The sequence below is a fragment of the Pieris rapae genome, chromosome 10 (genome assembly GCF_905147795.1).
Source record: "Pieris rapae chromosome 10, ilPieRapa1.1, whole genome shotgun sequence".
Lineage (NCBI taxonomy): Eukaryota > Metazoa > Arthropoda > Insecta > Lepidoptera > Pieridae > Pieris > Pieris rapae.
The window spans coordinates 5,516,127-5,532,525 of NC_059518.1; the positions used below are offsets into that span (position 1 = coordinate 5,516,127).

The 16,399-nt window shown below is 32.8% G+C and overlaps 2 protein-coding genes across 5 annotated transcripts; one reads left to right on the forward strand and one right to left on the reverse strand.

Moving 5' to 3' along the window:
* The first annotated feature begins 540 nt into the window (after positions 1-540).
* Positions 541-6,668, forward strand: LOC110991308 (beclin 1-associated autophagy-related key regulator). 3 transcript variants are annotated; one of them, XM_022256629.2, is made up of 7 exons: positions 542-803; positions 968-1,390; positions 1,854-1,981; positions 2,197-2,344; positions 3,171-3,344; positions 4,429-4,579; positions 5,271-6,668. In XM_022256629.2, the coding sequence occupies exons 1-7, from the start codon at positions 625-627 to the stop codon at positions 5,352-5,354; spliced, it is 1,287 nt and encodes a 428-aa protein (XP_022112321.2). In that variant the 5' UTR covers positions 542-624; the 3' UTR covers positions 5,355-6,668. The 3 variants fall into 3 exon arrangements, with proteins under 3 accessions (XP_022112322.2, XP_022112321.2, XP_022112323.2); XM_022256631.2 differs by having other exon boundaries at positions 620-756; XM_022256630.2 differs by lacking the exon at positions 5,271-6,668 and having other exon boundaries at positions 541-803; positions 4,416-4,576.
* A 217-nt stretch (positions 6,669-6,885) lies between these two features.
* LOC111004475 (spindle pole body component 110-like) lies at positions 6,886-16,399 on the reverse strand. Of its 2 annotated transcripts, XM_045629911.1 has the most exons (16): positions 16,243-16,399; positions 14,694-14,786; positions 13,910-14,035; positions 13,331-13,399; positions 12,822-12,902; positions 11,908-12,048; positions 11,663-11,734; positions 11,317-11,406; positions 10,711-10,776; positions 10,534-10,644; positions 9,841-9,937; positions 9,003-9,121; positions 8,576-8,709; positions 7,907-8,246; positions 7,659-7,778; positions 6,886-7,374 (listed from the first exon to the last, which is right to left on the reverse strand). In XM_045629911.1, exons 1-16 carry the CDS (start codon positions 16,291-16,293, stop codon positions 7,273-7,275), a joined length of 1,812 nt encoding a protein of 603 aa, XP_045485867.1. In that variant the 5' UTR covers positions 16,294-16,399; the 3' UTR covers positions 6,886-7,272. The 2 variants fall into 2 exon arrangements, with proteins under 2 accessions (XP_045485867.1, XP_045485868.1); XM_045629912.1 differs by lacking the exon at positions 12,822-12,902.

A 16,399-nucleotide genomic window follows, 5' to 3' on the forward strand; every position in this document is an offset into this window, starting at 1 on the left:
ACTCAATCGAACTGAGGGCCGCGCCATTCGCCAATCAGTTCCTGTATTTATATTCCACCACCGAACCCGAATAGACCACAGAGTCAAACGGCAGTCAGAGGAACGAGTCTCTAATATTTAGAATTATGATAAATAACTTTCAATAATAATAATAATGACTATGGAGTCATAATTATTATTGACCATTGAATAGTCGTTATTTATAGATCTAGCAACATTGACAAGTTAAATGAATTGAATTTCAAGCACACCACACCACCAAGGCCAAAGCTTTAACTAAACACTAATTTCAGTGTTGATTGTTTTGTTTTCATATTGTATTTTAATTCCTTGGAATTTTATCCTGCTCAGAGCAACCTCGTCTTTGCTCTTTATTTATAATTATTTATAATTATTTATAATTATATCAATTATTTGTAGTACAGATACAGATACAGATAATATCTAGATAATACTTCGTGGTGTCATAAACTCAATAATTCTCAAACTTGCAGTAGACGTCAACATACCGTCAAGTGTCAAAACACAGCTGGAGATGACAGATATTATGTTTTATTTTCAGCATGTCATAAACAAAAATTGCATGAAATTTTATGTTATTTTATATGGAAATTGTTGACGACAATGGCGACGAGTTATTTATCTGAAAACCAAGCTCCACGTGATTTTAGAGTGTCTTCTATAGAGAGTGATGGTCACTACACAAAGTGCCCTCTTTGCTTTACTGTGAAACGAAACTTTTATTGCGCAGATTGTGTAAGAAATGGAAATTTTGTTCACTCATCTTTACCTTACTCAGACAGGTGAAATTAATAAATAAATATTTTTTTTTAATAATAAAGCAATTTACTTACATGAAGTCTTATCCTACTGTTATCTTTTATAATTGATAAAAGTGATTTACCTTTTATTATATAGCTTAAATCTTTGTGATTAAAAACTAACGGTTGTTGTATTATTATTCCAGATTTGCTGACAAACAAGCAAAGATAATGCGATTAAAAGTTAACCGACAACATATTTTGGACATTTGTGATAAGTTACTGACACCTAAATTAAAAAAAGACGTACTAGTTACTGAAACTAAAAGATCAAAGGACAAGTTAGAGCTGTTACGTTTAGCTATTGATCAACGGAGAAATAATGTTAAGGTGCTGAAAGAAAAACTGATTGAATTAGAAAATAGTAATAAAGAATTGAGGCTTAAGTTACCTAGGTATCAAAAAAGAGTTGCAAGTTTAGGAGAGCATGCACAGAAACAACAGTTTGATGTACAGAAGAGAATCAACACATACAATGAACTAGCCCAAAACTTGGCTGAGTTACGCAGGTCTAGAATACGGCAACTTAATAGATATATTTTTCCTGTATACATAAGCTATGATCCCAGGTAACAATATTATAATATACAGTCTATATAAATAGGATTTGATGAATTGGTTAGTTCCTTAAAAACTACCAGAGAGAGAGACTAGAAATTGCATAATTCAATAATACCAATATCATCAATTTTACTAAATCTAGATTCATAATCTAGTTTTTTTTTACAATTATTACTGCTACACCATGCTCTACATGTTTAAACAATCATAACATTTCGTGAAGTTAACTCATTCATTTAATCAATTAATCTTAATAATACATAAATAATAAAATACATTGATTTTGATTTTGAATACAGAAATAGAAAACAAACATTTGGCATCTATCAGCAGTAGACATAATAAAATGGGAGTAAAACATATTACATTGTACACAAATTCAAGCCTATCTTGTTGTTGCAAATATTATCACACCTTACAAAATTAATTATATGATTTAGAGGTTTATAGTGGCTGTAATATTTTTTTCAGTGATAGTATAGAAGATATGGAGTTTGTGGGTAATGACGCAGAACAGGAGCCTCCGCCTAGACCTCAGCTACATATTGTGGCTCCTTATATTGATATTGAAGGAGACGACTCACATATTCAGATCTCAGGTTTTATGATTTTTTGATTAGTGTAGTGTAGTGTGTCCGACTCGGCAACTTCTCAAAACCATCCAACTTTGCAAGATGCTTGAGAAATTGTTGACTATATGCAATTTAGTCTTACTGCTGAACAAACACAATCAAACAAAAAGCAATATCGTTTTTCATTTGTTCATTCTCATTACTCAAAACTTTCTGTAGTTTGTATTTATGTAAATTTTCAGTGAATCAAAACAAGGAGGCTTGTGTTGGAAGTCCGCCATCGACGATTGCCGCGCACCGCGCTACGGCCGCATTAGGTTTGTGTGCCCAGCTAACGGCCTTACTCGCCTGGACACTCGACGTCAGGCTACCACATGCAGTCTCGCTTAGGTAATTTATTTCTCATTGAATTGTAATTGAAACACCTTTAGCATGTTTTAATATATTTATTTATTTATTTAACAGATACATCTTTACAATAAAAAGTTAAAAATAAAACATAAAAGAAACACATTGGATGTACAGAGCAAAACAAAACAAAACATGACAACGACAAATATATGTAAGAGTTAGGACATTAACAGTTGTTTTAAATTATTTTTAAATAAAGCAGTAGAAGAGTGCATAAAAGGGTCGATGTTTTTGACAGAAATTATACAGAACAGAATATAGTTACTTATTGTATAATTTCTCATTTTTATTTGTAATTTCTTTGTGAATTTACTTCTTGCAACTTCTTCCTCCCTATCTTCCGTCCTTGTCATACACATTCGTTTCATGATTATTATTTTTTCAATTAATGTTGTGAAATATCGGGAGTAAATGGGAAATTGAGCGTATATTTTGATTATTGAGGAGTAAATGTGTAAGTCAAACATAGAAATGGGCTTGGGGCAGATTAATTTCTGATTTTTTAAAGTAAGAAAGTCATCAGGTTTCTTACACCGCAACATAAAAAATGAATAAAATCGATTATCTATATATCTATCTATACACAGGAAACAAAAAAATAAAGGGGACCAAATTTAAAGTGTAGACTGCTGAATATGAAACTTTAGCAGCACTTCTTGGGCGTATTTGGAACTAAACGGACACAACTATACATTGTGAAAAGAATGTCTGAACTAAACAAATTATATGAACTATATCTTAAAGTCATAATATAAGTTTTTAGTTTAAAATGTGAAATACTAACGTTAATATAACCATTTTACAGTGAATGTTTAGAGACATATAGTGGGTCCCGCCGTGGCGTGTGTCGTCGCCTGCGCCTGTCAGGTGGCGCGGTGTGCGCACGCGCACAAATCCGTGCCGAACCAAGCGCGCGCGGTCTGGCCGCGTTGCACGCTTTAGCCTTAGCCGCCGCCGCCGATGATCCTGCCATTGGCCGGTTAGTATTGTCGACCTTGTAATTATTATTATATTTTTATGTCTATTAAAATACAGTCAATAGACAGAGCTAGGAGGTATGTTTCTATAAAATGAATGGAAATACAGTTTTTCTTAGTTTATTTTTTGTCACAAAATACAAATCGTAATATATTAAATTTGAAATTTAGTGAAGAAGCGTGAAATATGAAAATATTTAACTCTAATCTTTCGGTTGGGTACTATTAAACTATTTAAAATCTAACCGTGTATTTATTAGACGTTTATTACGTTAAGAATGAGATTACGTTTGAAAAAAGATAAAGGCTATAGGAATACTTAATAGCAGCTTAGGTTATACGTCGCGACAATTACAAACTGTAAGCTACGAAGCACTAATATGACGTCATACTGTTATTCCGGCCGCTAAGATTATGTAACTTCTAGACTTTACGCATTGGAGTTATCTGGCCAGGCACTGGTTAGACTGGACCAGGATCCTCCCTTTACCTTCCACATGTTATAATTTATTACAGCAAGAACCTGCAGATTGAATTACAAATGTAATTATATATTAATTACAATTAGGGCCTGTTTCACAATGTCCGGATAAGTTCCAAATAAGCTATTTGTTACTTATTTGTAGGATAAAAAGTATTTTTGCGTTTATAGACTGTCAGATAGCGCTATTTGTCATGAAATTCGAAGTATCTTATTTGGAACTTTTATATTATATTTCGAATAATTTATGTGTTGCATAGCTAATTGGCACTTTATCCATACATTGTGAAACAGGCCCTTAGAATCAATGATATTAAAATACATTTCAAATAGTGTGAAAAGCTGTCGGGGATTTTCACTTTAAAAGTACGATTTTACCAGTGTACGGAACTGAGCGGCACAGTGTAGTGTTGAACAGTGCGTTGTACAAATGTGTCTTTTGGTCGACTTACTCGAGCGAACTATAAAAAATCGGGGGTTATTTTTGCTGCCGGAGTTGCGTCTTAAGTATTAAAAAAAATATGACAATTTTATACTTTAAACTTATAAAAATTATCAGTGCAAAAATTTATGGAATAATAATTAAATACAGATTTTTCCTACAGAGTAGAGCCTTGGAGTAGGTCGGACAGTGTGCAAGCGCAGTGGGAGGATTTGTGGGAAGAAGAGGGAAGGGAAGAGGGCGGTGGGGGCAGCGGAGGTGAGGAAGGTGAAGACGCAGAGCCAGAACATCTGCATTGGCCGGAAAACGAGCAGGTGTGACTTTTATATTATCTTTACAATGAAATTAGGTAAAGTTTTTTGGATAAAAAAAGCGATGGCCTTGTTGTTCCAAGTTGTTCACTAACAGACTTTAAGTCTAATGTGCATTTAACACTCGCTAGTGCGGCAAAGGAAAAGCCTTCGACACAGAAGCCTGATTACCTACTAGCGTTTTAAAAGAAAACAAATGATCATAAAATGGATACAGAAATCTGAGGCAAAGAATGTATTTTATATAAAAAATGAAATACATATATGAGAATTATAAAAAACACAACTCTAGTCCAATCGCGCGAAATGCGTCATGATTTTGTCTTTTTTTAATACATAAAATAAAATTAAAAGTAAGAAAATAAATACATAATATAGATATAAATATTTTATGTGATGACAACGGACTACTAAAATTACAATATGTATCAGTTTTTACGGTTAGAATAACTTTATTTCTCATAGGAATAAAAAAAAATTCGCTTACTGAGAAAAAAAACATTACAAGAGACTAAATAATTATTACTAGAGGAACTACCTTATATATATTAATTATTTTCAAGGAATATGAATGCCTGTTAATTAATGTTTCTTATTATGGTAATGATGTTTTTATATAAAAATTAATTCGTAGTCATGGTAACGGAGAGGCCACGAAACCACCTGTATTCTAATACCTGTCTATTATTTCCAGGTGGAAGAAATGAGTAGCACACCTCCAGCGACCTCTCTTGTGACTTCAGCCATTGCTTCCATCTGGCGTGGCTGGAAGAAGTGACCTACGATCGTTCTTTAACGTTACTTAAGTGCTTAGTATATTAAATTAAATAAGATTTATAAGAACGCGCCTTAAAAAAAGTCATTAAAGTTTTATTGCTTTGAATAGATAATAAAAAATTTAACGAATTTAGTACTAGATAACACTCTATATTGAAAAGAAGCTAGTTTAAGTACTGGTACTATTGTAAAATGAAAATCAAAAATATCGATTTATAATTGAAAACGTTACTGGTTGGCAAACCAAACATGCGCAGACAGAAAAAAATTAGAATGGGGGAATCATTTGTTCTTTGGATTTACAATAATACTAAAAATGTCTGCACCAAGAAAAAAAAATTGTGATACTGCATGAGTTGAGATTACTTATTTTCGCATAGAAGTGAGTTCACTTGGGGTTTTGTTTGAGATTTTTTTTCTTAAAATTTGTTTATCCCTGGCTAACATAAAGTATGTTTACAATATATGCATATTCCTTTTCCCTGACATCCTTATTTTTATAATTTGACATATATGTATAATTTTCAAAATATTCTATTATAGAGATGCATTTGATCATATGCGAGCCACCATTTTGTTTTTCGAAAGGTTATTTTCTTTAGTTAACGATTAAATAATCTAATCTGTGTTCCATAGACAATTTACAGCTTTAAGAACAGTATTACGTACTACCGTACATATGGTAGGTAACCAAGGGGCTTAGTCAAGATGCTTTAACAGTAGGGTATGTAGAAACTGAAAACTAAATTTGTTTAAAACAATTATAGACACGAACTGTCATTTTCATACAAATATTGTCTGCGACTTTCGACATACACAACTGTTAGGCATCTTGACTAAGCCCCTTGGTTACCTACCATATGTACGGTAGTACGTAATACTGTTGAATACCTCCGCTTTGAGAATTAGACAATTTTGACACCAGGCACAGAACACCTGACTGTTAGGAATAAAAAAAATCAAAGTAATTAATGCATATACATTAAGCATAGGCGCAACGAGTGATTTCGCGTAGCTATACATTTAAATACTTTAAAAATTTGCGTCTGTGCATTAGTTATTAAGAGTATAAAATGTCTTGATTCACAACTAAAATAGTAGTTTGTTGAATACTACGGGTAACTTGTGATAATGAAACTTATTGGATAAATCTTTCTATGTTTCTTAATTATTATTTTTAAGGTAAATCGTTCGTTTCAAAGATGTTTATTAAAATTTTTGTATTATCTGTTAACATTTAAATTTGATCTTACTCACGAGATAGTGTATTAGATAGTGACATTGATTTTAATCTTTATTACATTTTTTTATTATATTTTGTGTTTTATTTGAAAGCTATTTAGTATTGAGCGCCATCTCTGTTACTTTATTTATTCAGTTTTGTTAACAGTAACACATCATTCGCCGCCGCCGACTTTGGCACTGCCGACTTTCAAAAACCAGAAACAATAGTCATACATATTGCAATGGTGAACCAAGTAAGACGCGTTTTTAAAACTATATTTATTTAATATATTTTTAAAAAATGTGTACATCGAAATTTTAAACAAACACATGTAAGACTAACAAAGGATATCTTACATAAATAAATTCACCTATATTAAAAACATTTTAGACCCGTAATTAGCAAATACCCTCACTTTCACATAGTTACAAAGTTTATAAACGTATGAGGCGTCTGCTTAAAAATTTCATGAAATATAAAAACACAATCAAGTTAAAGGTCAAATATATCTGATTTTAAATATCAGTCATCCTCATCTTCCGTTCGTACTCTCAACTGGGAGGGGTCAGTCTTACATTCCCTCGTCTCAAGTAGGCAAACATTTTGCTTGCTGGAAAGTCGCAAGAGCTAAAAACCAGTAACGCACAACGATGTGCTAGGTTTTATAGAAATTATTAAGGTCTGCCAACGTTGGTCATTTTGGTGCCCGATGACACCATCGTCGTTGCGCCTGCGATAAAGCTTCATGTGCGCGTTCCACTCGCTCTAGTAACTCTTCAGTTGGGTATACTTCGCCCTGCGAACATATGGTAACGTTTTCTTCAAAATACAAAGAATTACCGACATCTGCTTTCTTATTCAATCAATAACGCTTCGTTTCACACATTCAAATTACACATTAATTGAATACATTTATTGGGAAGATTAATAGGAAAACAGATGTGGTGATGTGATGTGAGTGAACTGCCTGCTCTGTGTGCAATACAGAATAAATATTTATGGCATAATAAAATAATCTTATTATAGTTCAGTGTATATATAAGATGCCAACTAATAACTAGATATTGTTTTAGTACATACATTGTTCCGTAAGCTACATACTCGAACTGGGCGTTTTGAATCTGTGCCTGTCCCACAGGAACTAAGCGTTGGCTGTTGTACACCCGCATTCCGAATGTTGGCATGGACCCAGTCGTTTTCCTGACAAGATATTTCAACAAAAAATACCTATTATAATTATACCAATACTTTTAAGTCTCGCTAAAGTTATCTAATTATAGTAATTGACAAAATTTATAGGTATTCAATAATCTGTTTGAAAATCTTACGTCTACAGATGTCTTATTCTGTAGCCGTCGCGGTGGTGTTGATGCTGTCTCGCTTACACTTCTATTTCTGTCCCTTTTGGAACTGGTTGCACTTGATAAGTACTTTGAACAACATGGTTCAGTCAATAAAGCACTCTCCGTATCCGAATCCTGAAGAGCCTGAATGATGGTCTCCTGTTCTTTTATCCTTTCATTCTGTTCTCTTTGTCTATTCCTCTGTCTCTTTAGGCTATGTCTGACAGCGCAAACAAGATGTCTTGCTTCTCCACATAGTTTGGCTCCGCGGGTCTGTGCTTCTTTTAACTGAGTTTGAAGCTCTTGGGCAAAGCTGGATATTTCCCTAAAATATAAATCGTAGCATTACTTTATAGGATCTAATGTTACATATGACAAAAATATGTTCGTAGTAATTTTGTTTGCACCATGCAATTAACTAATAAATCCTTCAGTTTATATACATTATAATCACAGACAGAATTTGTCGTATCGGACTAGCTAACAGTTTCATTTATCTGATGATTTTTGTGGCAATTGTGTGATGACGAGATCTGGGCGTCCGTTTTCTGAATCTACACTTTTGGCTGACGAAATCGTCCTGTCAATGATATTATCAGTATGTTATTCTTCAGACAAATTTAATTAAGTTTCCCTTAGATACTCTAAGCTTACTTGTAGTGATCAGCCAGATGTATGTATCGATGCTGTGAGCGTTGCAAGTCCTTTTGTAACTGTCGCAAACGCATCGTACCGGCTTCTTTCTGCGACCGCCATGACAATACCTCACATCTCAGCTTGCTTACTTCCTGTTGTATGCAAACATTCAAATAAAATATAAAAGGTTTACACAGGTCCTAACTGTCTAAATCTGTGGCAGATATGGAAACAAAATTGCCTTTGTGCTTTGTCCGTTCGATACACTACAAAATCAATACTAATAATATAATTCAATTTCAGGCTTTGCAATTGGCGAGAGAACGTTGCGGTATTTACTACCGCGGCTAATAAATAGTCTACCCAATCACATAACAGATAGCCTAACACTAACCAACATAAATTCTAAATTAAGACAACTCAAATTAATGTTACATTAACGTACCTCTTCCTTAATGGTTTTTGTTTCGTCTAGCTCCTGTCTTAGTTGGAAGATAGTCAAGTTTTGTTCTTCATACCTCCGTTGCATTTGCACCATCTCCACCGTTTTATCATTCAAGGACCCTATAATTTAAATAATTATATTAATTTATAGACAAATTGTATTAAACTTGTGGACCGAATTAGTATGTTTAAACAATTAAACATTAACAACCGTTACGTACCATAATCAACTTCGTTCATTAAATTGTATAAATAGATTAATAATTCAGTTAATGAATAATTTAAGAAAGTATGTCTTGTGGAAGATAAATATTAGCTTTCATTGCCTAAGGCTGTCTGTTAAAATAAAACCTCTTTAGGTTTTGGCCTCAGATTTCTTAAAATCGAATTTAGAATCTGTTTCATGATCATTTTTAAATCTAATAGGCAAGTAGGTGATCAGCCTCCAGTGCCTGACACACGTCGTCGACTTTTTGCGTCTAAGACATATCGGTTTCCTCACGATGTTTTCCTTCACCGTTCGAGCAAATGTTAAATGCGCACATAGAAAGAAAGACCATTGGTGCACAGCCGGGATCGAACCTACGACCTCAGGGATGAGAGTCGCTGGAGCCACTACCACACTGCTCAGGCTGTCAGTTATATACATATATAGCAGTACAGAACAGGTTTAAAGAAATTTTAATAAAAAAAATAAAGAAATTAAAAAGAGGAAAGAATGTTGTTTATTTTGTATGTTTGTAACATAGGTAACAAAGGCTATATTTATCTGCCAGATATAAAAAAAATCCAGCTGCAAGAAGCCGGAACAGGCTAGTTCACAATGACAATAAAAATACCTTGAACTTGTTGCAATTGTAAAGACAGTTGGTCACAGCAACATGAACGCTGCGAAGTGTTCTCTAAGCTGTTTAACTGATTTCTTATTTTACGTAACTGAAAATATAAAACAAATCAAGTTGAAACAATATTTATCCGCAAATCTATAAGACGACTTGCTCTTTCATTCTGTTCATACAGTTATTCATAATCATGTGCATTCCTTCGCGATGGACGCAGAATTGCAACAGTTTTCTCCAGAGTTGACGGTTATAGCAATATATAGGATTGTCGGTACTGCGATATGACTGATATGGGTGAGTATTGCCTCTAAATTTGTTTTAAGTTTCGTAATTATTATTATTTTTCGATTACTTCTGATAATGGATTTATTAAAAAATAAAATCAGTGGTGCTACAACCTCTTTTGGTCTGAATCTGCATCCAGTGCGTGAAACACGTCGTTGACTTTTTGGGTCTAAGACATGTCGGTTTCCTCACGATGCTTTCCTAAACCGTTCGAGCTGATGACAAATGTGCATATATAGAGAATGTCCATTGGTGGACAGCCGGGGATCGAACCTACGAACTCAGAGATGAAGGTCGCACATTGAAGCCTCTAGGCCAATCCTAGTTCACTGGTTTTAAATAAATATAATAATAATAATAAATATTTGTAATTTATTACTGATTGTGATCTTAAATATCACTCACCTCATCTTCCTTTTCGGCAACGACTGTTTCGTAGCGCTGGTCAGAATTTTCCTTATTTTCAAGATTGTCTTCTAATTTACTAATTCTTTCACGAAGTTCATCAATCACCCTCTAAATCAAGAAACTCAAATTATTACTGATGCATTTAAAATACAATAAATATAAATAGTATCTTACTTCATTAGTTTCATTTGCACGCTTCAGTATTCTGTTCTCTTCATATAAACCACAGGAACAGTCCTCCTAAAATATATGTATTATCTTTATTAAAATCTGTAGTTAGATAAAGTAAGTATATATATTACCAAAATTGGGTTAGGTTAGGTTAGAAGAAACACGTCATGCTGTTAATGAAAATTTTGTTAGCGGATATAATCTATTTATTTATCAATAAGAAAATAAAACAGACACATCAACAATAAAAGACATATGTACTTATAAAAAAATCGGTTGTAGAGTTTACTGACGATAGTTGAACGTAACAGCGTCTCTTCTCTTTTTCTCATTGTACCAGGAATCGTTAAAAAACATAAATATGGACTAGTTATCAAACATATCTTTGCATATGCCATTCTCAAATAATTTTATGTTTATTTCGACAATTTTTATAAACATATTCATTTTGAAATTGCAATTTGTCGTATGTCTATGATATAAGCCATGAATCAGTGAGTCAAAGATTTTATGTATTGAAACTTGGCAGTTCTTAAAAATGTTAAGTTGGTATTTAAAATTTAGAACGTAAGTTAGTCCAAAATATTGCATGCAATCGTGTTGCATTACGGTTAGCATATCCTGAAGTCGATGTAGTTGTTCAGCGATATGTCGGAGGTCAGTCGTGATGTCACAATCTTCGGTCCTTTCCCACATGCCCTGAATACAGTTAAACCACATTTTATATAAAGCGCATTTATTTAAAATCAAAATATTAAAACACATTTTTAAAACAATATACATGTTTTCATTGATTTCTCAATTATTTTTTATAAACACATAAATTACATAACATACATATATATGTTCTAAATTTAATATATTAAAACAATATTAGAACATGTACATAAAATGTTTTTAGATGAATAGTTGAAGATTAGAATCTTGAGATTACAATCTTATGTAAAAATAATACCGAGTCATTATTGGAGTTATTTAAGAAATTTGATATTTCCGCCTTCAAATGGTCCACTTCTGATGCAATATCCTAAAACAAATTTGAAATATTAATAAACTGTTGTGTTTTTAACGGAAAACTACTGAATTTAAATAAATCTTCAGTCATTCAATAAGATTAGACATTGCTAGATCAGCTATAACTTCAGCAATTATAAGGGGTTTTGACAAATATTAGTGGTTTACTGTTACAGTACATTATACCTGATATGCAAAAGCGGACGCTCGCTGAGTGTCCACAACATGTTGGAGACATGAGAGGTGGCTGTCTTTCTCCTTCTCCCTCAATCTCATTTGTAAATAGGATCCTCTGTGATTTTCTAAAAGCTGCTCTTGCTTTGCCGACTGCAACGAGAGCATGATAAACTTTTATCAAAATTATAATAATGTTTTTGTATTAGTTTAAGTAATATTTATGTTCTTTCTACATACAAACTAAGCTTGATAGAGTGCTACACATAAGCGCTAACTAACTCTCTTATCAGATAGAATTTTAATTTTTAACCCCAAAGACACTGAATAATATAGGTATGTGGTAAGTAATGACCATTATTCTTGAACATTATACATTATTCAGTACTGAATGTACTGTACATTATATTTATTAGGTTTTTTATGTTTAGTACTTGCAGCAGTAATATTTTATGATATATAAAGTAAGTTTAAATAAAAGCACCTTATATAACATTCAATACGTTTTTTGAAATATGCGAGACAAAAATGTATGAGAAACTTCCTTGCAGGAACATGGCGGCTTCACGTGTTGGGTGCAAGAAATTGCAATCCCTTCTGTAAAGACTTCTAAGGCGATGTCAATGTAATGGAAGATGGTTGCTGCAGCAGCCTGTCACGGGGTCTCTTAGTAGAATGCTTACGCGACCCCAAGTTACCCCAACAGTGATGTGATTGGTGGGAGGGGTTTTGTGGGTAGTAAACGCATTCCTATTAATAAAAAATAAATAAAAAAAGTTTCTCTAAACCTTAACCTTTAAATCTACCACTAAAAGCGCAAATTATCAAAGCAATGTTATTTATGTAATAAGTAAATTTCACCATGTAAATAAAAATACACAATACAGGTTACTAATTAATATTTCGACTACAAAACTCCAACTTACTTCGTAGAAGCATTCTCTGTAAAGATCTTCGACAACAGACAACTTATCCTTTAGCGTTTCCATCACATTTTCATCCACTTCCTAAAATAATTATCCCAAATTCTGATTTTTTATGTATTTACCGTTAGATTTTTTTTATGAATTTATTGGTAACAATAAAACTAGCACCGTCACCAAACCTGTCCTTAAATATTCAATTTGTAACTATTGTTTGTATAAATGAAAATGATTATAATATATTGAATTATTGTTATGAATCACAAACAAATACATAAATAAATATACTACTCTAATATTATCTGAATCTGTTTTCAATTTTTTTTCATTCAAACAAATAACTAATAGGTAACTAACTAAGAAAGTATTAAAAATAATCATTTTATTGCGTAAATATCCAATATAAATTATTTGATTAAACGTCATCCTTGTAAATAAAACATTCATCAATATAACTATAATAATTTCTATAGTTCTTATCCAATGGCTTAAGTCGTTTATATGAAACTTACCTGTGTGTGTGCAGTTACTGAGACATCAGTCATTTCCACTTTACATCCGTTTCCCGATTCTTTTTGGAGCTAAAAATCGTACCGAATATATTTAAATGATTTAGACATAGACATAGACATAGACATATCATTTATTACAAACAAAACACACATACATAAATACACAACACAGCAGTAATCAAAGAGAAAAAATTAAATAAAAGATATAAACAGAGGTAAATTATTTTTTTCCTTTTCCCTTTCATTTTATGACAATATTGTTCCGCTGTCTATTATAAGTGTAACAGTGTTAGCCTAGCTGGACGCGCGACCCTCAATTCTGAGATGCGTTCCAATCACGGGTGCATCAATAGATTTTTATTTATATGTCCGTAGTTAACACTCGCTACTATAATGAAGAAAATGTACCAAGGGAATGACTGCTTCCAATATCCGATTATGAAAAAGTTTTGATCATTTTGATATAACACTTCAATACTAAGTTACTTTCTTGGAAGCAGGAAAGTAACTTAGTATTTGAATGAGTTTGGGTTAATCACTTAACAATATATTTTTTTGTAGATAAATCAAAAAGTTTACCGGTTGAACTTGCAGGGCGCGATGTGTGTTTGGTTTTTGTGTACGAATAGCGAGCGCAGAGAGACGGGCCTCTGCCAGTGCGAGACTCTCCGCTTGAACTTTTACCGTCTCCTCTTTGTTCTTTAACTGGAAAATAAACACATTTGTCACGACAGATTCGTGCTAGATAAGAAGTCATACTGTCATACTCAGACTAGTTCGACTCGTCAGCTTATACTACAGTACCTACTGACCATCGTACAGTGCTTAAATCAGAAGTTAACTACTAAATTAAATGTTGTAGGTTTTGAAGTTCAAAGTTAATATATATATTAACATTGGATAGATTTTAATGCCATATAATTAGGTTATGTAGAGAAAAAAAGTAGATACCAAAACAAAATCAACTAGTTTATTCAAACATTTATTGACTAACATAAAAAATTACCCAATAAGTTTCAGTCGGCATTTACCGGAAATCGAAAGAACGACTTCTTGAAACAGAGTACCTCATTAATTAATTAAGTTACCAAAGTGGTAATTTTGAAGCACCCGGAAATACTACAGCTAATGGAAGATGGGGAATATGAATCCATACCAAAATAGCTCGCAATTAACTCTTAATACGTTGTAATAAATTAAGCACCAAAACAAATCTTTCCAAACTTAGGCCACCTAATTAGAGTGAAAAATTCTAGGGACATTATGAGTTTATTTTATATACGATTCAGAGCCCTTATATAATGGCATATTTTCTGAGTATGTCATCTGTGCGTGACATTAATGATTACAGAATTGAACTTACAATTTGTAGTGTGGCATGTAGCTTGTCCTGTAGGCAACGTGTACGCTCCGCTCCCGTCACGCTGTCCGCTATGCTTGACGGACCGCTGCTTTCCTTAAATCATTGAAGAAATAACATTGAATTTAATAATAATAATATTGCCATTGCTATTACGTATGTGAAGTTATACATGAGCGTCAAATCGTATTGTCGTAGGCCTATGTTCATTTTCATAAATAATCGTAATGAACAAACAACGATTCATCTTAAATTGTAGGGAAAGTGTATAAAATTCTCTCAAGCACAAAAATAAGATATGTACTTAATTACGGCGGCCCATACTCTTATTGGATCGCTGGGCCAGCGGAGAAAGAAAAAAAAATATTATTTTTATTCAACTAATCATAATAACGTCCCCAAAATAGTTTTACGTTGTAGTTTTAAATAATTACGGATTGGATTTATATTATAATTACCATTTTTACCACAATTAGACATTTAATAAATCTAGATTCTTAGATAATACATTAATGTTCGGAATTGGATCGTATCCACTTTACCACATTCAAACGAATTTAAGGAATACAAGCATTTTATTTATTTATTTATTAAAAATTAGGTATCGTTATCGCTAAGAGGCGCTCTTTTCCAGACAACGTGCAATGTGCAAGAACTGCTAAACTATGTTAAGAAAATCAACAAATATAAATAACCATAACAATGATAGCAGAAATATTTGCTGATAACTTTGAGTCTATTTACTCCCCAGAACCTGATGGACGTCTGGATCTTCTCACGCACTTAATGGGTTAACGTTTGTTTTAAGTTTTTTTGTTTTGTTTTTGTTAATTACACAACGACACGCAATACTCGTCGAGCGAGTTTGCTTATCTTGCCGAAGCCGCGTACAAATTATTTGAAGAAATCTATTAGGTATGAGGGTGTGCAATTATTTAATCAATTACCATCTCAAATTCGCAATATTGGAGTGTTTGACAAATTCAAAAAGGCATTAAAGATGCATGTTAGAATGAACATAGCTGACTAAAATTGTTACGGCTAATGGCGACGTGTATCTCGCTCGTATATAATATGTACATATTAAAATTAAGTTTCTCATGTAAATAAAATATTTCTGTTTTGTAATGAGAAATAAAGTTCTTTAAACATTAATTGTTTTTCATTTTTTGTACTCTACCCTCTATTGGTGTTTCTTTATCGTTGTCTCTCATTAGGGTTGCCTGGAAGAAATCGCTTGTAAGCGATAAGGCCGCCCTTTGCCTTATAACTTTTGTAACTGTTTTTTTATTTTTGTTATGTGTGTTTTTGTATAAGGCGATAAAGCATAAATAAATAAATAAACCGTATAGAATTTCTGCAGTTGCATATGATATGCTAATTCCAAGAGATAAAATTGAATAGGAGAGCTAAAAAGCAGGAAAGAGTGTGTAGACACGAGTGTATATAAAGCACCTGCCAATCCTGCTACTCCTGTTTCACCGGGAAACAACACACACCTGCACACAGCCACGGAGGCGGTATATAAAATATTACACACTTAATTACTTACTTTAAAATAATAATTGCAATCCGAATCACACAAAAGTCCATTAAACATCATGTTATCCGCGTAATTAAATAACAATAATTCCAATCCTTATTCATTCAAACTAAGTATTGTAGTATAAACACGACGCATGCGTAAAGACTACGTTCTGTCTCGTGCT